Source organism: Emericellopsis cladophorae (genome assembly GCF_022114955.1).
Source record: "Emericellopsis cladophorae strain MUM 19.33 chromosome Unknown NODE_23_length_310842_cov_116_589050, whole genome shotgun sequence".
Lineage (NCBI taxonomy): Eukaryota > Fungi > Ascomycota > Sordariomycetes > Hypocreales > Bionectriaceae > Emericellopsis > Emericellopsis cladophorae.
Genome location: NW_026250948.1, coordinates 263,685 through 286,922, shown reverse-complemented (window position 1 = coordinate 286,922; position 23,238 = coordinate 263,685). Strand labels below are relative to the sequence as shown.

Sequence of the window (23,238 nt, the reverse complement as noted above, 5' to 3'; positions counted from 1 at the left end):
CCCACCTATTTGATAACCAAAGACGAGTTAAACGTTTCGAAATACCAAGTAGCTTCTTTATCGTCGACCTGTGGTTGGGGTTCATGTCAGCGGCGTCTGTGGCGACCATCCCCTCAACCTCCTCATGTCGTCTGCAGTCAATTATGACAGCCACAGGGACCCCTTCAGACGTTACATCGCTCGCAAGGCGAAGTCACCAAATTAGGTTCTCGTCGTATCCTACACTGCTGCCTTGTACCCCTTGCATACCGAAGGTCCGAGGAAACATGCAGGGCACCTCAAAGGGGCCTCCACTCCGGCGCACATAATCCAGACCAGCCGCAGATATGGTTTCAAGTTGCTCGAATCGCGCAAAACATTCGGATTCTTCCCCCGGAGGCGCTGAGCTGAGCACTATCCCAACGCAGAAGGACGGTGACACCACTTCTCGAATATTTCTGACCGCAAGATTGGCGCGTTGCATTGCGTTTCCCCCACATCTGTCGTTGCGCTGATTGGTACTTTCACAGAGAAGATCATATATCAAGTAGCCGCGAGAAGCATGTATCTTGACGCCCTTGAAGGTGCTTTGCTCAGCCTAACCTTTGGCGCGCGTGGAATTCCTCACAATGCTCTCAATATCCTCCCGGGACAGCTGCCGAGGCACCCCGAATACCAGCTTGGAGGCGACAGCCGGGATCATTCCTGAAGCCATATCCGGTCTTACGGCACTGGAAGCCATCTTCTTCACGAATAGGTCATGCTTGTCTGCGCCAATTGGGCCCTGCCGCCGTGGGTGGTTAGGCTGCGCGATGGCTGGTGTGCCGTGGCTTTGGCACGCCAGCCCGCTTTGACCAGGCGCTGACGATCCCCTCATCCGTGAGGGGAGATTCCATGCCCGATTCAAACGAGTCGCCCAGGTAGGGGGAGTCTACTTGCACATTGACCGTGAGCCGTAATGGTCATACCCGAGACCAGTGGTGGTAGACGTTGATAAGATGCGCGTGTGGCAGCATGCGCTTGCACGGAATATTCGCGGACATGGAGCGCTTCACAAGTCGATTAGGACTCTCGAGAAAATTTCAGAGCCTCAGAGGTCCGTTGCCGGACAGCTCGGGGTGGTTGGTGGATGTATCGGAGGACATTGTAGCCGAAGACCGATGTATCGTCGTCCTGTACCAGGCACACCATGGGCGGCGGCGATTGGCTGTCCTTTCTCGACAGACAACCATTATGAACTTTCTCGCAGACGACGGCACCACCGTAAAGATGATTGAGGGATCGACTAATCCGTGGCTGCAGCTCGGAAAGGGGCGTTCGTGGAGTTTCGCTAAGCAGCTGCTTCGTGACGCGGGCCTTGGTGTCGTGTTAGAAGACCGGAAAATGGGAACAAAGAAACAGTCGGAATCAGCAGTACGAGATCGAGATTGCTCATGTAATTTTCGATGGTGACGGCCTTGAAGGAAGCATCGATCGGAGATCCAGTGTAATATAATCGCTGCTGTCAAAGAACCTGGAGCGTTGGAGCCTCTTATTGTCGACCAGAGCCTATATGGAGCGACATGTCATTTTCTGGGCGCGGGAAAAGGCTGCGCGCAATCCAGGCTAGCCTGCTGCGTAACGATGCAGGTGGTTTGGGCTGGGATGAGACGTGCATGGCTAGGATAACCGGAAGACCATGGTTGTTCGGGCTTGCACTGGCGGGATTCCGACGAGCACGGTACCTATTCAGTCCTGGCTGTGGCTTTTGGCCGCCGCCTGACTTGCAGCGGTCAACCTGATGTAGGCTAGTGACAGGGAAGAGCCAGGACTTAGGACAGAACCCTGGCTGGTGGTGGAGTCGCACCGAACGGACGCCGGGGATTTCCGTGACGTGCCGAGTTCTCCGTGGATGGGGATGGATCTAGTGGACACCTTACATGCATGCTCATCAGAAATAAGCTCGAATTCTCCGCCTCCAAGATCACAGCCACCAATGGATCGCGCGGCCGAACCGAACACCCCTGCTACCGGTGAATCCATCGACCGTCGTTGCCTGACCTGGCACATGGCGGACCGGGATTCCTGGACATGTCTAACCCCAGAGCCTGTTCGGATCTCGTCGACGTGAACCTGGCAGTGCCAATACATTGCTGACCACGACTGGCTGCCGTTGTCAACAACAGCCTACGTCAGTGTGCATCTCGTTGGATTCTCTGGCGTTTCGGAAGCCATAGGATGTGTCACTGCGACAGTGTGCATGATGATTGGCGGCGACCATTCCCATGCTAGCGACGGCTTGCTGGACAAGCGCTTCCCTGCAACGAGTTCCCGTGATTATTCCCACTGCGTCCTCCCGACTGCACCACCTAGCTTTCCCGTACAGAAGCGAAACTAGAGATGGGAGATCTCTGATCAGCGGCACGCCAGAACCGAGACGAGATCAGTCTGCAAGCCAAAGATTGTGTCTTGCACGCCAAGGTGTGGCCTTGCCCGGAATCTAGAGTCGTAATTCTATCATCTGGGGCCGTCCGATGCTAGCACGGTGCTGCCGTATCTAATGGAGAATCCTTCCGCCGAATATTCGCTGTGCAGTCCGCTGCATGCATGTGGAGTGGTCTGCATGGAAGTATCTTGAATAACATGGAGCCCTGCAAGTCCACCGAGACACGCTGCACTGAGACGTGTAGGCCATTAGCGTCAAAATAATCTTAGCCGTGGGGTACAATGGCTTACACTCTGTATCCTGAAGCTTTTATACAAACATAAACGCTTTCTTCTCTACAGACGTTCCTGAGTAGTCCAACATCACTCATCCTCTTCACACATACCCTTGGCAACATGACGAGCTTATCCGACGACAAGCCTTTGCGGTACGCCTGTGACCGTTGTCACTCCCAGAAGCTGAGGTGCCCACGCTCTATAGAGCCTGAGAAGGGAAGCCCCGAAGAGCCTTGCTCAAGGTGTCGTAAAGCTGGCGTACCTTGTGTTGTCAGCCTCCGGGGCAAGGTCGGCAGACCGTCCAAGGCCACGAAGCGAAAGCAGCACTCTAACTCAGTGAGCCGGACCCCAGAGCCGGACCTTGCCCGAATTCCAAGCACATCTGGGATTGTGGGTATGAGTGACTCGGGGTCGGCTGCTACACCAACAAGAATGGACGACGATATCATGAGCAACGCAAGCAGTCGACCGTGTAATGACCCAAGAGTCTTTCCAGATCTCATGGGCTCTTCGCTGGCCAATGTGAGCCCATCTGGTGCTCGTACGCTGTGTTCCCTTGCTGACCACAACAGCTACCTTACGAGCCATTCATCATGGACTTCGACACGGAGATGGATCTGTCTCCCTTTGGCATGCCACACATGAGTGGTATACCGCCCCCAGCTAGCGGAAGCCTGCCCGGATTCGAGGCAGAGACGAAGACGATTGATACAGCCATTCTACAAGATCTTATTGAGGGGAACTCGCCAATGGATATGCCAACACCGTCGGGTCTGTTTTCACACAGTGATCTCAGCTCTATGCAAGCTCCATCCCTGGCGCCGGACAGCCTCATGTCGTCAACCATTCCCACGACCGCCAAAAACTCCCCCTCAGAAGAGATACCCCTCATAGACTTCTCCAGCACGGCTTGCTATCAATCACTTTCCAACCTCAACCTTCGCATCCTCGCCTCCACTGCCAAGACTGGTCCCACCGCCAACAACAGTGCAGTCATACTGAAAGATGTTGTCGGCTTCTCTGGCGAGCTGATTGAAACGGCGAGACAAAGCATGCCCTACTTTATTGGCTCATTGCATCAGAATCGTGGGTCAATTGGCCAGAGGACCAACTCAAGCAGCTCTGGCAGCGAAGATGGGTTCTCATCAACGGACTCATACATCAGCGGCGCACAGGCAGGCTCTGTTCCTGAGTCGGCCGTCATCTTTCTGCTCTTGGGATGTTACACGCAGATCCTCCACTTGTTCGAGGTGACCACCAACTGCCTCTGGGAGCAGCACTGCGAGAATGCACATCCAGATCATCCCAAAGAGGACAACTCGGGTACAGTTGGCTCCCTGCTAGAAGCGTCGCTGGCAATACACACTGTGACGTACCTCCTCAGCCGGCTACATCGAGCCTTGGCCGTGGGCGAGGGGCCACTGGAGGACGAGGCTTCCTCCATCGATCCTCATTCGTGGAAGAAGTCATTCGTGGGAGGGAAGGAGTTGGAGGACGGCTTACTAGGACGGGCGTTTGGCGAGATTCGGCACAGGGAACTCTGGCTGATGCAAAGGACTCAACATCTGCAGCGGCGTATCAATACGTGTCGCATATAGATTGATGGCACAATAGACGATGTATAGGTCACGCAATCTCCACACGAAGGAAATTCCCAGACTTAACCGATACTGACGCGTGAAACCAACTCATCATCAGGTGAATAAGTGATTCAAAGTGAGCTTCAATACCCGTGGAGTATTTGCGTTGGTACCTTGAATCGGACATCATGTCAATCTATCCAATCTACACAAAGAAGCTACATTTAATTCTAATAACAGCTGGTGTCAAGCATGTTGAAAAAATATCGGAAGTCGTTTCGCGTCAAAATCATGTTGCGCACCCTTTCCATGCCATCCTCCCTTGGCTTTTTCACTTGACTCGCCTGCTCCCTATCACCCCCTCCATCATTGCCCCAAGTCATGCCTCTGAGATGCCTTCGATAACTTTGGCCAGCAAGATCATCTCATTTACTGAACATTGTCCTTGACAGAGTACTCGGCGATGAACCCAGTCAGAAGACTCAGAATCGCAAAAGCGTACGCATACCCGGACTTGCCAGCCCAACTTGGCAGCAGCTGCCAGTGCGTGAGAGCAATCATGCTCACCAGGCCGAAAGTCAGACCGCCCACAGAGAAAATATAGTACCAATGCCCCATCCCGACCATCCCACCCAAAGTGGTCAGCAGGCCGGCAATCGAGATGGTGATCACAGCAAAAAGACCCTCGAGATGGTTCCTGAAGCGGACGGCCATACCCTTCACCCCAGATTTGAGGTCGTCCGCGGTATCCTGTCGCGCATACACCACATCGTAGAAGACGACGAGGAGCATGATAGTAGCCGATAGGCACAATGTAGGAATCATGTAGTGGCTGTTCAGGGCAGGAAGGCCAATGGAATAGGCAGACAGCGCAATGGTCGACGCTAGCGTGGAGCCCAGGATGACCTGGGCAAAGTTGGTGAAGCGCTTGCCGAAGGGGTAAATGGTGGACAGGACTGTGGTGCCAATGCCCACGTAGGTGCACTCGATTGGGAGCGTGGCAATGGAAGCAAAGCCAGCCAGAACAAGCACGAGCGTGAAAATGTGACCCTGGGTGGTTGACACAGCGCCACGCGCTATGGGACGGACCCTGCAGCGCGCCGTCTTGCGGTCAAACTCCTGGTCAACATTGTCGTTCCACGCACAGCCTGCACCACGCATGAAGAATGTCCAGATGGCAAAGATGCCAGCACGGTGTGCCAGGACCGATACAGGTGTTGGGCGGATCGCTGTGGCGTACATCAACCCGATGATGTGCGGAAAGTAGATCATATAGTTGCCATGCGGCTGCTCCAGACGGATCAACTCAGCGTAGGGCACCCATGATGCCGGAAGTTTGGACAAGATGCCCTTGGTAGGCACCTGGTATCCAGAGGTGCCATTTATGTTCTCCACCAGGGCTGTCTTCTCCGACACTGGTTTCTTGCCGGATTTGGATTTTGGTGACATCCTGAGAGTAGGCTCCTCGGTCTGGAAGAGAAGATGGGTATTGGACATTAGGATTGTTGGTGCTGGTCTAGCAGAAGAACACAGAATGAAGCTTTGAGTGTCGGAATAAATTGCGAGAGGCTTGAGAATCATGTAGTTCCCAGGGTATTGTGGTTTTCTACGTTATGCGCGGTGCCGGTAAACGCACCGAGGCTTCGTGCCCAATCCGCCGATGGCCTAAAATAATTGACCATGCTGACAGAGATGATTGGGTAAGAGGGCGAAATGTTTGTGGTATTTTCCTTGAGATCGAGACTGTTGTCTTTCCTCCGCAAAGTTACTAATAAAAGCGCGGATGTTCCGACTGTGGCATAAATTCGCCGATGCGGCATGAAGCAGCGAGCTATATACACCATGATTGAGACGCTTTCGGGGTTTCTGGGCTGCCTCTGGAATGAATTGACCCATTTCGACAACAAATACAATTTTAATTATGGTCATTAACTCGCATGGCCCTGAAGGCCCTCTCGTCGACAACACCAACGATGTCGGCGAGGCCTTCAAAACGTCCCCATCGACAACCTTGAAGCCATTCATCAAACCCGCAGTGAACTTTGCGTCAGCAGAAAGGCTTCAAGGTAGCATTCACTCACTCCCTGAGCTAGTTGACTTCAATGCCATCAACAATGCCACCCACACGTTCTGCGTTCAAGCACAGTCGCAAGAGCCCTTTGACACAATCACCCACGGCGAATTCAAGGTGGCTGTCGCCAAGTGCGCAGCTTGGTTGAAGGAGAACCTGCCCATCAAAAAGGCTGAGGGCAGTGGTGTTCTGACAGATATGGCCCCCGTGGCTCTCTTTATGGAGAGTGATATAGGTCTTGTGATCCATGAGTTTGCACTCATGAGCATCGGCGTGCCTCCCCTTGTTTTGTCTCCCCGCTTGCCACCAGTCGCCATCAACGCTCTCCTCGAGGGAACAGCAGCGTCGTCCTTCATCGTGTCGCAGCGATTGAGTGAGCCCGCCAAGCCTGCATTGGCCGCATTGGCTGCCAAAGGCGTTTCTACACACATTGGCAACCCGTACAAGGCCTACTATCAGCAAGGCGCTGACCCAAGCACCAACGCACCTTTTGACCTTCCGGAGAACCCCGACAGCATCATTCTCCTGCTACACTCGTCTGGTACCACTGGGTTGCCCAAGCCGATTCCCATCACGCACCGTCAGCTTCTGTTTGCGGTCAACTGCCACAAGTTCGACACCGAAGAAGAGGCCCAGAGTCTCAACTTGTCTACTCTGCCCCTTTTTCACGGTTTTGGCTTGGTTGCCCCTGGACTGTCCATGTCCGCTGGCAAGCCAACGCTTTATCCCGCCAACGACGGCATTCCTAACGCTCGCTCCATTGTCGACCTGATCAAGAAGAGCAACGCCAAGTCGATGATGACTGTGCCATTCCTTCTCGATGATATCACAAACCTGCCCGAGGATGAGGGCGTCAAGGCACTTCAGCACATGGACTTTGTCGGCACAGGCGGTGCTGCACTTGGTGCTGGAATAGGCGACCGTCTCGCCGCAGGAGGTGTCAAGTTGCTTAACTTCTACGGCACGACAGAGACGGGCCCTTTATCACTCACCTTTGCTCCCAAAGACGACTATGACTGGAAGTACTTCCGCCTCCGCACAGACTGCGAGTACAAGGTCGACGAGCTCGCACCCAAAGAAGACGAGCGCCGCTTCCGCTTGACTGTCTATCCCTATGGCGGAACGGAGGGATTTGAGATCTCCGATCAATTGATCCGCAACGAGAGATACCCAGAGACCGATTTTGCCGCCGTTGGCCGTGACGATGATGTCATTGTCCTGGCCACTGGGGAGAAGGCCAACCCTCTGATCTTGGAGACTTCCCTCACCGAGACACCGGGCATCAAGGCTGCTATTGCCTTTGGCGAGAACCAGTTCAACCTAGGTGTCATCGTCGAGCCTGTGGAGCCTGTGATTCCCGAGAGCGAGGCTGCATTCAAGGATAAGATCTGGCCTATTATCACTGCAGCTGGCGAGAAAATGGACGCCTACTCTCGGATTCCTTCGCCAGAGGCCATTGTTATTGTTCCCGCCGGTGTGACCGTGCCTCGTACAGACAAGGGCTCGATCGCCCGCAAGGAGACCTATGCCCTCTTTGACCGTGAGATCAAAGCAGTGTACGAAAGGCTTCTCCAAGCTGCGTCGGAAGCTACAGAGCCTCTCGACCTCGACAACCTTGAGCCCCATCTCAAGAATTTGGTCCACACCAACTTGCGTCTGCAGGCTCCTCCATCAGAATGGAGCGTCGAGGATAGCATCTTCGACGTGGGTGCCGACTCTTTGCAGGCACTTCAACTGAGGCGAGTTTTGGTTGCGGCAGCTTCCAAGACTGACGCATTCAAGGATGTTGATGTTGCCAAGCTGATTCCTGCTGAGTTCATCTATCTGAATCCCTCAGTTCGTGAGATGGCCACAGCTCTTACCAAGGGGTCTTCGTCTGGCGAGTCTTCGTTGGAAGAGGCTGCCAAGGGCATTGAGGAGTTCGTCGAAAAATACACACTCACCATCCCGGCTTCTGAGATCAAGGCACCAAGTTCATCTGAAAATGCCTTTGTCCTCGTCAGTGGCAGCTCTGGAAGTCTCGGGTCGCACATCGTCGCGGACCTTGCCCGACGCCCCAATGTCCAGAAGATCGTCTGCCTCATCCGCAAGGACAAGGGCACCAATGCTCCTCCCATGCCTGGAGGCAATCCCATTGACAAGAAGGTTCTCAAATCTCGCAACATCACCCTGAGCGACGCCGAGTGGGCCAAGATTGCCACGCTCGAGGTTGACCCTACGGCGGAGAAGCTGGGGCTTATCCCAATGGCGTATGGTATGATGCAGATGAAGGTTACTCATGTGATCCACGCTGCCTGGCCCATGAACTACTTGCTCAAGACCAGTTCGTTCCAGTACCAGTTCAAGTTCTTGAAGAATCTCCTCGAGTTCGCCGTTCAAGGGGCTGGAACTACCAAGAAGCGCTTCACATTCTTGTCTTCCATTGCCGCTGTTGCCCGCATTGGTCTTGGAACCCCTGGTAACCCGCTTCCAGAGCAGCCCGTTGCGCCTTCAGACGGTGCGTGCGGCATTGGGTACGCTGACGGCAAGCTTGTTTGCGAGAAGATCCTGGAGCGCGCAGCAGAGACATACGCCGGGCAACTCGACATTACGTCTGTTCGCTGTGGCCAGATGACTGGTGCCAAGAACACGGGTGTATGGAATGCCAATGAACAGATCCCGATGCTTCTGCGTTCGGCGCAGACCATGGGGTCACTGCCTCAACTTCAAGGAGTAAGTCTATAGAGTCCCTAACATGGAAGCCGAGACTAACAACCCAGACCCTCTCATGGATCCCCGTAGATGATGCTGCCGCCACCGTCAGCGAGATGACACTCGCCAACGGCTCTTTGCCTATTGTGCAGCATCTTGAGAATCCTGTCCGCCAATCGTGGGAAGATATGGTGCAGGCTTTCGCCAAAGAGCTCAACCTTTCCGCTCCTGTAGTCCCATTCGATCAGTGGTTGGACCAGGTGGCCTCTGCCGAGTATAGCGATGAGGATCTGCCAGTGAAGAAGCTCAAGGCCTTCTTCGGCAATTTCTTCAAGACAGTGGCGTGCGGCCACGTAGTGTTGGACACGACAGTGGCCAAGACGCAGTCGCCAACACTAAGCAACATGGGGGCCGTGAGTGATCTACTGGTCAAGGCATATATAGATTACTGGAAGAGCACGGGGTACCTAAGGAAGTGAGTGTGGAGTATGGGGAGTATGTATTAAAGTTGAATGCTTGGTTCACTGTTTATCTGCATACCATTAAGAACCGGCTGTCACTTTCTTACACACTATGCGGGCCACGGAAAGCAAGTCTAGTGCCGAAATGTCTTGGTTTTTGATGGACTCGTACTCACAGAATACGAAATTTTGTGTCTCGGCTCGTGGCGAGAACGACCACGCATGAACCAGTAGCCATGCTCGGGGTCCCCGCTGGCAAGAGTAACTTTCTTCTTGTGTGAAGCCATTCGATGACATTGATGCAAGGGAAAGCAAAGTTGGAAGCCTTTTTCTATCTTTAAAGATATGAATGGGATCTTGTGGGCATCAAAGAGCGTGACCTGACGTATATTGCCTCGACCATTGACAAAATACGGGCATGAGCAGTTCATGGTAGTCTCACTTAGTTCAATGTTGAGATGAGAGGCAAAAGGAGGTTCTTTCAAGACGTCCAAACAGCGGGACTCGGCTAATTCTCTTGGCCCAAGTACAAGGGTCTCGCCAACAGGCGTACTTCGACCACAACAGCGACCATTACCACGATGAACAGGACAAGACAAAATCATTGGCTAACAGAAGATGGCGGAGACCCTTTTATGTCATTCTGAAACTCTCTTCCGGCTACTAAGCTGTGCCAGAACTACGTCTTCATGCGTCTATAAGGACCGACCCCTTTTGAATTGTCGGTCAAATCCTCCGACTCGAGTGCTTCGGTGCAATATCAGGGGACCCCTCCCACCGAACGCAGAGTCGTCACGAACAATAGATCCCTAGAACTATCTCTTCGGAAGCCATTCACACTACCTTTCTCCGTTGACATTCTTCCCATCTTCTCTTTCACCTGCCTCATGCCCCAGTTCTAGTGTAACTACTGCTTACCCTGCACTGGGCACTCCAACATGCGTTTGAAAGACGCAAAGATGGCGGTCTCGGCTGCTGTCTTTTCTCCACAGAGTAGTCCGCCAAAGACTACTCATCTCTCTCATGTGCGGAGCAGACTGCTCAATAGTCCGCGGCTGGCTCCCCTGAAAGAGGCCATCATCAGCCTCCCACAGGCACTTCAAGCACTCACGAATAAATACGCCGACCTGTCTTCACTAAAGGATGCCACAACAAGCGTCAACAGCTTTGCGCAATGGATCACAAACGGCGACTCCTCAATGCTGGAGCGAAATATGTCCGGCCTCGTCACACTCCCCTTGCTCACGACTATCCATATTGTGCAGTATCTGGACTACTTGGAAAGAATGAACCAACGGCACGAAGATTTTCTGTCAGACGTTGAAGACGGGGGCATTCAAGGGTACTGCATTGGTCTCTTGTCAGCCATCGTGGTCGCATGCTCACGAAACGAGGATGAGCTGATCGAACATGCCGTCAGCGGCATCCAGCTGGCACTCGGCATCGGAGCGTTTGGGGACCTCGGGGCGCCCGCAGAAGGTGATTCAAACACCATGCAAATTCGACTGAAGAACCAGAGCGATACAGAGTCAATTTTGAAGGAATTTCCAGGGGTAAGTTTAGAAGCTAACTCAACTACCGACGTTTTGTGCATCCACTAACAGTATAGGCCTACGTTTCTACCATCACAGACGCCAAAACACTCAGTCTCATCGTCCCGCCTGAGCAAATCATACAGTTCAAGTCATATGCCGCTTCCGAAGGGCTTCGGGCGCGCCAGATGCACATTCGGTCCAACCTCCACAACAAGGGCAACCGCGCGCTGGCCGAGACTTGCACAGAGATCCTGAGCGACATTCCTTTCCCGACATCGGAGCGCCTCCAGGTGCTTGTCCGCTCGAATAAAACAGGAGAGACGCTGCCTGATGATGCCGATTCGATGATTGAAGAAGCAGTGACCACAATCCTTGCATCTCAGTGCAACTGGTCCCTCGTCGTTAGCAATCTGGCCGAAGATCTCAAAGAGACGGGCAAGAAAACGCACGGAATTGCCTTGTTCGGCATCGGTGACTCAGTGCCCATTTCAACGTTCAAAAAGCTTGGACTGGAGCTGTACAAGACGGATGTGCTTGCTTTCACAGACACACCGCCCACACCATTCGTGCCTCCTAGCTCAGCAGACGCCTTTCCACCAGATGCCATTGCCATTGTCGGTGCAGCCTGTCGGCTGCCCGGCGCCAGCTCTCTGGACGAGCTTTGGAACATCATCTCCCAAGGGCAGTCGAGGCTCGAGAAGCTCCGCACTGACCGTGTGAATCTCAAGGAATCTTATCGTGCCTCGCAAGACAAAGACTGGGTGGCGAAGCGAGAGTTCTTTGGCAACTTCATTGACGACGTCGATGCGTTCGACCACTCTTTCTTTGGCATCAGCCCTCGAGAGGCCAAGTACATGGATCCCCAGCAAAGACTTTTGCTAGAGACGGCTTTTGAGGCTATGGACTCGAGTGGCTACCTGCGGCATCACAAGCGTGAACGTGGCGATGCAGTAGGTTGCTTCTTGGGCGCCAGTTACACCGAATACCTCGAGAACACCAGTGCCTACTCTCCGTCCGCATTCACGGCGACCAGCACGATCCGAGCTTTCCTGTCTGGTAAGATCAGCTATCATTTTGGCTGGACGGGCCCCTCTGAGGTGATCGACACAGCCTGCTCAGCGTCCATTGTTGCCGTGCACCGTGCCGTCCGTGCCATCAACGCTGGCGAGTGTCCTGTCGCGCTCGCCGGTGGTGTCAACATCATCACCGGGGTCAACAACTACTTTGACCTCGGAAAGGCCAGCTTCTTGAGTCAGACTGGACAATGCAAGCCATTTGACGACTCGGCTGACGGCTACTGCCGTGCTGATGGCGTTGGTCTAGTCGTTTTGAAGCCACTCAGCAAGGCCATCTCCGACAACGACCACATCATGGGTGTCATTCCCGCCGTGGCCACAAACCAAGGTGGCATCGGCGCGCCAGGCATCACGGTGCCGGACGGCATACTGCAAAAGTCTCTGTACCGTGGCATTTTGGAAAGCTCCGGCATCTCCCCAGAGCAAGTGACCTACGTCGAAGCCCACGGCACCGGCACGCAGGTCGGAGATCCCATCGAGATTGGCAGCATCCGCGAGGTCTACGGTGGTGCTCACCGTGACGCCCCTTTGTTTTTGGGCTCATTGAAGTCCAACATTGGTCATAGCGAGACAGCTGCCGGTGTTGCCTCGCTTATCAAAGTCCTCGCCATGTTGCGGAACCGGGGCATTCCACCTCTGCAGGGCTTCAAGCGCCTCAACCACAAGATTCCGCCGCTGGAGGTTGACAAGATGCACATTCCCACCAAACTCCTGCCGTGGGACGCAGACAACCGCATCGCGTGTATCAACAGTTATGGCGCGTCAGGAAGCAACTCGGCACTTTTGTGCTCGGAGTGGCATGAAGAGACGCCCACGATGGTGACAGAGCCCGTCACCGCTCCCCCTCAGGAGTATCCCATTCTCCTCAGTGCGGCATCCGCTTCGAGTCTGCAGCGCTTCGCAAACGAGCTGGCCACCTACATCTCCAAATCGAATGCTGATGTGACGCTCGGCAACCTGGCGTATACACTTAGCCAGCGTCGCAAGCATCATCGCATCCGATGGTCTGCCACTGTCGCGGATCTGGGCAGCCTGATCGAGAAGCTCCAGTCTTGCGCCCCTGAGGACTTTTCCACTGCTCCCCAAACTACCAAGAGCATTGTGCTTACATTTTCAGGCCAGAGCAGGACCACGATTGGTGTCAGTCCCGCGGCCAGACAGAGCAACCCTCGTTTTGACTATTACATTCAGAAGTGCAACACCATCCTCCAGAGCTATGGATGCCCAGACATCCTACCGTATCTCAGCCAGACAGAAACCATTGAGGACGTCACTATTCTGCAGTGCGGAACTGTAGCGGTTCAGTATGCTTGCGCCCAGTGCTGGATTGATGGTGGGCTTTTCGTTGCTGGCATTGTCGGTCACAGTCTTGGCGAGTTGACCGCCTTGGCCGTGTCCGGTGTTCTATCACTCAAAGACATGCTCAAGGCTGTGCACACCCGCGCTGAGCTTCTCAAGGCACGGTGGGGGCCGGATCGCGGCACCATGTTAGCGATTCATGCCAACATCGACACTGTCCGCACCATAATGGATGTGGTTGAGTCGATCATCGATCACCAGGATGAGGCCTTGGAAGTTGCCTGCTACAACAGTGTCACAAGCCACATTGTTGTCGGCAAGGAAAGGTCCGTCGCGATGGCCGAGCGTATCATCCAGGAGGATGCTCGCTTCCATGGTCTGCGCTATCAGCGTTTACAGACCAGCCATGGCTTCCACTCTCGCTTTACTGAGCCTCTTCTCTCTGGCCTGATTGCTGTTGAGCGGACCATTGAATTCAACAAGCCAGTGATTCCTCTGGAGACGAGCACTCAGCAACAGGTATCCTTTGCCAACAAGTCCAAGGATCGCTACTTGGCCAACCACGCGCGCGATCCCGTATACTTTGTTGACGCAGCTCGTCGCATCGAGTCCCGACTCGGCGAGTGCGTTTGGCTTGAGGCTGGATGGAGCACCCCCATCATCTCCATGGTGAAGCGTGCTGTCGCGAAACCAGCGGTGCACACGTTTCAGGCTGTCACGTCGCCTGCCGCCGTGGCTGTCGAGCTGTGGCGTGAGGGCATCGCGACGACGTACTGGAGCTTTTTCACGCCCAAGGAGAGCGGCTTGAAGCACATTTACCTTCCACCCTACAGCTTTGACCGCCCCAAGTACTGGCTCGAACACGTCGACCGCGCGATGGAAGAACGCCGTGCTGCTGAGGCTGCCAAGGGGGAGACCTCGCAAGCGCCTGCCAAGGTGCAGCCTATGATTGTCTTCAAGCGCAGTGAGGGTACCAAGCACCATTTCAAGCTGCACACAGAGACCGAGCGATACACACGTATCGTTCAGGGCCATGCGGTCAGGGCCAAGCCTCTCTGCCCTGCCTCGGTGTACATGGAGTCCGCCATCATGGGCGTGAACCTTCTCGGTTCAGCGCCCATGGGCAAGACCATCACATTTGAGAATGTTGGTTTCCATCGTCCTCTGGGCTGTGACGACAACCTAGACGTCGAGCTCATCCTTCAAAAGGGTGCTGAAGATGACTGGCACTACGCCGTTTCATCCGGGCCACGGGCCTTGCATTCGGACGGCAACTTCAGTGCCACAACGTCCGAAGTCTCCGATCTGCAGCTCTACGAGATGCTCTTGGCTGACAAGATCGAGACTCTCCGCAACGACGCTGAAGCTGAGAAGCTGCGCACCAGTACTGCCTACAAGCTCTTTTCCAGGGTCGTCGAGTACTCTGCCCTCCTCAGGGGTATCACCAGCATCACTCTCGGCTCGCGTCAGGCCATCGCCCAAGTCAAGGTACCCAAATCTACCTGGGCAGCCCAGGGCGAGTCATGTGTCACCGAATTTTACGATGCCGTGGCGTTGGACACGTTCATCCAGGTGCTTGGGCTGCTGATCAATTCGGATACCGGCTCGTCCGCTGATGATGAGATCTATGTTGCCAGCAGTATCGGCAAGATGGTCGTCTCGCCTACCGACTTCACCAAGCCTCAGACTTGGACCGTGTACGCCACATACTCCACGGCAGACAGCAAGACATCCAGTGGTGCTGTCTTCGTCTTCAATGAGGAAGGAAAGTTGTCCAGCTTTGCGACAAAAGTGCAATTCATGCGCATCAAGGCTGCTAAACTCGAACGGGTGCTAGAAAGCGCCAACCCCAGCATCTCTTCTGCTCTGCCCTTGCCGGAGACCTCAGTTCCGTTTATGCCCGTACCAGTCCAGCAGCCTACTTCGGCACCAAATTTGGCACCCAAGTCCGTCACTCTTGCAATTCCGGGGCCCGACTCTGGCAAGGTCAAGGCAAAGATCTCAGACCTCAGGGCTCTCATTTCTGTCTACACTGGTGTTCCCGTTGAGGAGATGCGTGACGACCAGAGCTTTGGAAACATGGGTCTCGACTCGCTGGCCTCGATGGAGCTGGCGGACGAGATGGAGTCCAAGCTCGATCTCAAGGTGCAGGCCGAGGATCTCTTGCTCGGCACAGTGGGCAGTCTTGTTAACAAGCTGCCTGGTGCATCAGGAGAGCTGGTTTCTAGTGCCGGCATGGGCATGGTCCCGGATGACACCAGCTCGGAGTCATCAGGGTCCTTCCGTGGCACTACTGGACTGCCTACTAGTATACCCCCCACCCCAACGGGGATCTCTGATAACGAGGATGAGGAGTTGGGCATGCCATGGAAGCGTCCCGATGGTCCTCTGAACAGCAGATTCAAGATGGAGACAGTCGTTTACAAGGTCGAGGGTGGCGTTCAAGTCCCCGCAGACATCTACGTGCCGGCAGAAGCACCACCCAGTCCGATGCCTGTAGGTCTGTCTGCCTGAAGTTGTCGCTGGAAGGTTTTCTGACATACTGCAGCTCTCATGATCCATGGCGGCGGCCACCTCACGCTCTCGCGTCGTGCTGTCCGTCCATTGCAGACCAAGTTCCTCTTGTCGGAGGGAATTCTGCCGGTCAGCATTGACTATCGCCTTTGCCCACAGGTCAATGTGATTGATGGATCCATGGCTGACACTCGCGACGCCTGTGCATGGGTCCAGCGCGACCTGCCTTCCATCATGGCGCGAAAGGGGATTGATATTGATCCAACGAAGCTCGTCGTCATTGGGTGGTCGACGGGCGGTACACTGGCCATGACCACGTCTTGGACGCTCAAGAATGCTGGTCTCACGCCTCCTAGGGCCATCCTGAGTTTCTACTGTCCTGTCACTTACGATCCAGCCGCCCCCGTCCTCATGGGGCAGGAGCATAGTCCTCGAACCATGGCCCTTAGCGAGATTCGAAACCTTTTACCTTCCACACCCACTACTTCACATGCCTTCAATAGCACCGACAGCAGCAAGCTTGGTTGGGTCCACAAAGGCGATCCACGGTCTGAGCTCACGCTGGCGCTTGTCAAGGAGCACCGCGGCATGTCACTGCTGTTCAATGGTCTCCCAACGACGGGAGAAGAGCTCTTCGAGCCGGACGCGGCGCGGGCTCGAGAGTTCAGTCCTCTGCAGCATGTGCTGGACGGCGACTATAGTGTGCCGACATATCTGATCTTTGGCGACCAGGATGAGATCGCACCATTCCCAAAGGCGGCCGAGTTTGCAAAGGCGCTGGCCAGTACGCGTGTGCGGAGTGGCTTTCTACCAGTGCCGGGGGCCAAGCACATCTTCGATTTGGGTCTGGCTCCAGGAAGCGAAGGTTGGGCTAGGACCATTGGGCCTGGGTATGATTTCCTGTTGCAAGAGTTGGAGAGGTGATTTCTTTCCGTTTCTTCTATGCGCGAGTTTTCCTTCGGAGTCAGCTTCCGTTAAACGGCGGGCATTTGCGTTTCTTACTGTTGGTTTTCATTGGGTCGCTTATGATGTACATACATGTCAGCATAACTATGAGAATGATAAAGAGCACTTTCCTATCACTTAGTGTTGCTTACCCTACAATGCCGTGCAGACATGGCTTATTGAATCCACTGATCATTGCTACATCAGCACGCGTCTGTTGAACACGGGAACATGTAAGCTCGGTGCCTTTCAATGTCTTGTCGGCTGGTTCAAAATTGTTGCTTCATATTACTACATCTGCACGTACAGTGAGTGCAGTGCAAGGATCACCCTCGCCTTTCCCCATCGGTCCATTGAACAAACACCCACATCACAGGTGTCAGTTTTAAGCTTATAAAGGACAATGCCTCATGCATAATCGCCGACTCCATGTCGCTGCATGTGTATGTGACAGACTTCTAGGAGTATAAACCATCCGATTGGTCTTTTTCGCCACGCAGCAGCAGGTGTCGTGTCGTTTTCGGGGAATCCTACAAACGTGCATCGTCAATGTGGCATTGCAGATAAAGTCACGCCACACGCAGCGGCAAAACGTGCGCGTGGTTTTATGTACGAGAGATAAGAGATTCACATCCTATCAAGAGCTTGCTTCGTTTCGGTGATTCATGAAAAATGTTCGTCCCAATCACAGCCGACACAGTCTACAAGCTATACCCATATGGCAACGGCTGCTCGCTCTGCGAATAAACGTAGGCACAGGGTAATTTAGTAGGCAGGATATCTCGGGTTGCCCTCTTGGCACCACGCACGCATGAGACTTCATGATGTATTGATTGCTATGCGGCTTTAAAGTATTCCCATGACAGTGAAAATTAGATGAAACATATCAGGGATGTTTAGTCGTATTTTCCAGGCAAATGCCAACATAAGAAAGTCTATGTACACATAACTCATAAGTCCTGATAGACAAATGTGCATCACTCATAAGTCCCCCAAGCCAACAATGCCAATTCTAGACCTTGATCCCCTCAGCGACATCATTCATTCCAGTCATGCCATTGGTTCCCTCGCCATGACCAGTGACACCGGTGGCCATAGTCTCTCCGCCCATCTTCTCCTCCTGCTTCTTGAGGCCGAGCTGCCCCCTGACCAAGTTGGGCACGAAGCCGTTGACGGCGTCCGTGCCGAAGCTGTTCATGTTGATGGTGTCCTCGGTGCGCATCATTCTCCGGGCACGGATGTGCTTGACGGCCTTGAGCTGCTCGGGCGACAAGTCAGGGTGGTAGCCAGTGCCGTTGTCAATGGCCTCCTTCATGGCATCCATGGCCTTCTCGCGGTCGTCCTCGCTGGTCACGGGCTCAAAAGCAAACGCACAGAAGTCGAGGGTCTTGTTGAGTTCTTCCTGTGACAGCTTATTGTTGGCAGCATCAGCAGTGCCCTGGATAATGGGGCGGAAGAAGGAGAATGCACGGTCGAAGTTGTCCTCGTCGAAATCGGACAGCACAGGCTCATTCTGGTGACGGATCTGCTTGTACGCGGAGAGAACCACCAGGAGGAAGCGAGTATAGGCATCCGAGATCTTCTTGGTGTGCCATTCGGCGGCGTCAGACTCGGCAATCTGACCACGGATGGAGGCGCAGATTGTAGTGGCAGCAGCAAGACCGGACGTCAGAGCGAGGTGGACGCCTGACGAGAAGTAGGGGTCAATGAAGCAGCCAGCGTCGCCGACAATGCGGGCGTTAGGAAAGGCGTAGGACGAGGCCGAGTATGAGTAGTCAGACGCCGTCTTGACGTTGCTCTTGAACTTGCCGTTGCCAATGAGATCCAACAGGTTAGGCGCCAGCTTGAGAGATTCGTGGTAGAACTGTGTCGAGTCAATTCCAGCGGCGCTCTTCTTCTCACCAGCAAGCTTCTGGTTCATGACAACACCGACAGACGCGGTGCCATCGTGCAGAGGGATGAACCAGGCCCAGCCGGACTCGTCCTGCAGCGCCTCAAAAAAGGGAGAGTTTTGGCGAGGAGTGCCAGGCATGTACTGGTTGCAGCCTTCCCAGTAGCCCCAGTTGGCAATGTTCTTGAGACCCTGGTTGTAACGGCGGTTTTTCATGTACTTGGTGCTGAGAATACCAATGCGGCCAGAAGCGTCGACGACATAGTCGAAGTTGATGGTGCCCTGCTCCTTGGTTTCCTTGAACTGGTAGATGGCAGAGATGGGCTTGCCAGGGTTCAGGTTGGGCTCGCCCTCAGCAACAGTGGTAGGGTTCTCGAACTGGATGCTCTTGACCTGGACGCCATCAAAGATCTTGGCGCCGCTCTCGCCAGCGTGCTGGAACATGAGGTTGTCCGCCTCGGAACGGACAACGTTCCAGGCGTAGTTGTTGGGACCACCCGCCGCCAGGAAGTCGGTGTATCCCTCACGCTTGTTCTTGTTGAGCTTGAAGGCAGCACCAGGCTTCTTGACGAAGCCGTGCTGGTCGAACTTAGTGTCGAGCTCCACGAACTTGAGCAGGTGTCGCATGGATGCAAGCATGGACTCGCCAATGTGGTAGCGAGGGAACTTGTCGCCCTCCAGAAGGACAACATCAATGCCCTCGCGGGCCAGACAAGACGCAGCGTACGAGCCACCAGGGCCGGCGCCAATGACTAGGACTGTGGTCTTCTCGGGGATAGACATGATTGCGATGATTTGAATGTTTGATGATTATGAAAGACACTAGATTTTGTATCTTATTCCTATCATTTTATCACCAGTTGATGCCTTGCTGTCTCGGTGGGTTTGTGCGGAGTGTTTCGGATTGCAACTTGCACTATGAAATTCACCGACGGCACCCAATACACCGCAAAGACGATTTACTTAGTTTTGGTGGCGTGATAATATCGGAAGTTCGGCACGATCGCTACTAAAGCTCATTGTGTCTGAACTAATCGATATTCCTGTCATCAAGTTGAGCGTGGGTCGGTTCACTCGCACCAACACACTCACAATGACAGAGTCTATACCAGGCCCCAAGGGCTTGCCCATCATCGGCAACATCTTGGACATTGATCCCGTTGATGCTGTTCAATGTCTAGGACGTATTGCCAAAGAGTATGGCGAAATCTACAAGCTCAGTGTTGGTGGCACGGCCAAGCTGTTCGTGTCTAGTCGCAGCCTAGTGAATGAGCTGTCAGATGAATCGCGGTTCACCAAACAGGTCTCCGGACCGTTGGCACAGCTTCGAAATGTCTGCTCCGACTCTTTGTTCACTGCTCACTCGGACGAGCATAATTGGCATATCGCCCACAAGATCCTGATGCCTGGTACGTCTGCCGCACACCATCGGGAACCAGACTGAGGCTGACAGCACAGCCTTTGGGCCCTTGGCCATTCGAGACATGTTTGACGAGATGCACGATATTGCTTCTCAACAAGTCATCAAATGGGCGCGTTTTGGTCCAAAGGAAGCCATTGATGTGTCGTCCGACTTTACACGACTGACACTGGACGCGATTGCCCTCTGCAGCATGAGCACCCGGTTCAACAGCTTTTATCGCGACGAGATGAACCCCTTCGTTGGTTCCATGCTTGAGGTGCTCGCCGAATCTGGTAAACGAGCCGTAAGGCCTCCTTTTGTCAACGACTACATTATGCGCGGCTCCTTGAAGAATTACAACCATCAAATCGCCGTAATGAAAGAGATTGCGAATGAGATTTTGGAGGAGCGTCGAGCAAACCCCGGATCCCAGAAGAAAGATCTCCTCACCGCCATGATCAATGGGCGTGATCCAAAGACTGGTGAGGGTCTCTCCGACGAGAGCATCCTGAACAACATGATCGTCTTTCTCATTGCCGGCCACGAGACAACGTCTGCCCTGTTGTCATTCTACTTTTACTACCTCCTTACGCGTCCCGACGTCTTCGAAAAGGCCCAGGCCGAGGTCGACGACGTGATCGGGCGCGGCCCAGTGACTCTTGAACACATGTCCAAGCTTCCCTACATCGAAGCTGGCCTGCGCGAGACGCTGCGTCTGCATCCAACAGCACCGGTCATAACATTTCACACGCGACCTGATCTCGACATTGAAAAAACGACCATTGGCGGCGGCCGCTTTGAAGTCACACGCGGTCAGGGCATCGTGGCTCTCCTCGTCGAGATGCAGCGTGACCCAGCCGTTTGGGGCGATGATGCCGATGAATTCAAGCCGGAGAGGATGACCGAGGAGAAATTCAACGCCTTGCCAGCGAATTCATGGAAACCGTTTGGCAATGGAATTCGCGGTTGCATTGGCCGTTCATTTGCATGGCAGGAAAGCCTCCTTATCCTCGCCATGCTGCTTCAGAACTTCAACTTCAGACTTCGTGATCCCGACTATCAGTTGGCGATCAAGCAAACACTCACCATCAAACCGGGGAATATGTTCATGTACGCCACCTTAAGGGACCATGTGACTGCTTTGGATTTGGAGAAGACTCTCCACGGAAGCGTCCAGAGTAATGGCCTTGGTGAGAAGACACGGTCTTCGTCATTGGCAACGACGCATCGGGAGCTTAGGCCCCTGAGCATCCTATACGGTTCTGACTCAGGCACTTGTGAGACCATGGCTCATTCACTCGCCCGTGCAGCAAACGCCAAGGGTTACGAAGCATCTGTCCAGACCCTTGACTCTGCGGTAGAGAAGCTACCAACGGACCAGCCAGTCGTTATCGTGTCACCCAGCTACAACGGACAACCACCAAGCAACGCCACCGACTTTGTAAGGTGGATCGAGGGTGCTGCAGCTGATTTCTTACAGGGAGTAAAGTATGCCGTATACGGTTGCGGCAACAAAGACTACGTTTCCACATTCCACCGGGTACCCAAGCTGATCGACGCTGAGCTCTCGAGGGGGGGTGCAAAGAGGATTGCTGAGACTGGTCTGGGCGATGTCACCGTAGGTGACATTTTCAGCGACTTTGAGTCTTGGCAGGACGAGAAGCTGTGGCCGGCACTAGGCGTCCACCAGCCGGGCATGGCGTGCGAGGTTGGATTCGATGTCCACGTAGATCGCTCCAGTCGCACAGAAGACTTGCAGGTGAAGGCGGACGAGGCACTAGTCCTTGAAAACCAGGTTTTGACGGCCGAAGGTGAGCCCCAGAAGAGGATGCTCACCCTGAAGCTGCCGGATGGCGTGGAGTACAACGCTGGCGACCACCTCGCTGTTCTACCCCTGAATGACTGGAGCACAGTGAGGCGAGCTCTCTCGTGGGCCCAGCTACCATGGGATGCTCTTCTCACGATCCCACTAGGTGCCAAAACGTCGCTCCCCACAGGCAAGCAGATCTCAGCAAAGGATCTATTCGGCGGTTACGTCGAACTGAGTCAGCCAGCAACTCGGAAGGTGTGTATTAAATTTCTTCAAAATATGCTTATTCACTAACGTGACCAGAACATCCAGAAGATCGCAGCAGCAATAGCTTGCCCTCCAGCAAAGCAAAAGCTGCTCGACCTCGAGGCTGAGTTCGACACTTCCATCTCACCGAAGCGTCTCTCAGTCTTAGACGTCTTGGAACAATTCCCAGAGGCAGATATATCCCTATCAACCTTCATTGGAATGCTGCCGCCTATGCGACCCCGTCAATACTCCATCGCATCGTCGCCCCACGCAGAGCCGTCGAACGCTGTCTTGATGTGGACAGTTCTCAATGGCGAGGCATACTCGGGCACTGGGCGCCGGTTTCTGGGCGTTGCTTCGACATATCTTGCCAACCTCGGCGCAGGCGATCGAGTGCACGTCATCGTCAAGCCTGCTCTTCGACTGTTCCATCCTCCCCCGGACCCGGAAAGCATGCCCGTTATCATGGCATGTGCGGGAACCGGTCTTGCTCCTTTCCGAGGGTTTGTGGAAGAGCGAGCCTTTGAGGCAAAACAGGGCAGAAAGCTGGCTCAAGCACTTCTCTTCATTGGATGTCGTCACCCAGAGCGCGACGCCCTCTTGTATGAGGAGTTTCAACGGTGGGAACATGAAGGCATCGTCAAGCTATTCTATGCTTTTTCAAGAGACGCAGACGCAGCTGATGGATGCAAACACGTTCAAGACCGAATATGGAACGAGCGTGCCCTGATCAAGAGGGGCATGTTCGAAGGAAATGCGAGGATGTATGTATGTGGCGGGGCGGGAGTCGGGAGAAGTGTTGAGGATGTCATGAAGCGGATTTATATGGAGGTCAATGGCAGCAACAGCGCACGGGCGAGCGAAGATTGGTTTCAGGGGTTGAAGGCGAATCGTTATGTAACCGAGATTTTCTCCTAGACAGCGTTCACTTATTTTCAATCGCAATATACACCTGATCTTTAAGGCAGAGTTGATTCCCTGAAAGACGTGTATCATGCTTCTCATGCTGTCGTCCCGTTGATCCAAATCAAAGAC

The 23,238-nt window shown here is 54.0% G+C and overlaps 5 protein-coding genes across 5 annotated transcripts; 3 read left to right on the top strand and 2 right to left on the bottom strand.

Moving 5' to 3' along the window:
- Window positions 1-3,111: 3,111 nt before the first annotated feature.
- On the top strand, window positions 3,112-4,277 carry J7T54_004100 (Ascofuranone/ascochlorin biosynthesis clusters transcription regulator ascR; the record flags this gene model as incomplete). Its single annotated transcript, XM_051506624.1, has 2 exons — window positions 3,112-3,201; window positions 3,252-4,277. The coding sequence occupies 2 exons, from the start codon at window positions 3,112-3,114 to the stop codon at window positions 4,275-4,277; spliced, it is 1,116 nt and encodes a 371-aa protein (XP_051362183.1).
- A 411-nt stretch (window positions 4,278-4,688) lies between these two features.
- J7T54_004099 (Prenytransferase ascA) lies at window positions 4,689-5,756 on the bottom strand (the record flags this gene model as incomplete). The annotated part of the gene is made up of 1 exon (XM_051506623.1): window positions 4,689-5,756. One exon carries the CDS (start codon window positions 5,754-5,756, stop codon window positions 4,689-4,691), a length of 1,068 nt encoding a protein of 355 aa, XP_051362182.1.
- A 424-nt stretch (window positions 5,757-6,180) lies between these two features.
- Window positions 6,181-16,830, top strand: J7T54_004098 (Non-reducing polyketide synthase ascC; the record flags this gene model as incomplete). The annotated part of the gene is made up of 5 exons (XM_051506622.1): window positions 6,181-9,042; window positions 9,090-9,496; window positions 10,519-11,035; window positions 11,092-15,892; window positions 15,941-16,830. 5 exons carry the CDS (start codon window positions 6,181-6,183, stop codon window positions 16,828-16,830), a joined length of 9,477 nt encoding a protein of 3,158 aa, XP_051362181.1.
- A 1,033-nt stretch (window positions 16,831-17,863) lies between these two features.
- J7T54_004097 (Flavine halogenase ascD) lies at window positions 17,864-19,525 on the bottom strand (the record flags this gene model as incomplete). Its single annotated transcript, XM_051506621.1, has 1 exon — window positions 17,864-19,525. One exon carries the CDS (start codon window positions 19,523-19,525, stop codon window positions 17,864-17,866), a length of 1,662 nt encoding a protein of 553 aa, XP_051362180.1.
- A 310-nt stretch (window positions 19,526-19,835) lies between these two features.
- On the top strand, window positions 19,836-23,121 carry J7T54_004096 (Bifunctional cytochrome P450/NADPH--P450 reductase ascE; the record flags this gene model as incomplete). The annotated part of the gene is made up of 3 exons (XM_051506620.1): window positions 19,836-20,151; window positions 20,201-22,209; window positions 22,258-23,121. 3 exons carry the CDS (start codon window positions 19,836-19,838, stop codon window positions 23,119-23,121), a joined length of 3,189 nt encoding a protein of 1,062 aa, XP_051362179.1.
- Between the last annotated feature and the right edge of the window lie 117 nt (window positions 23,122-23,238).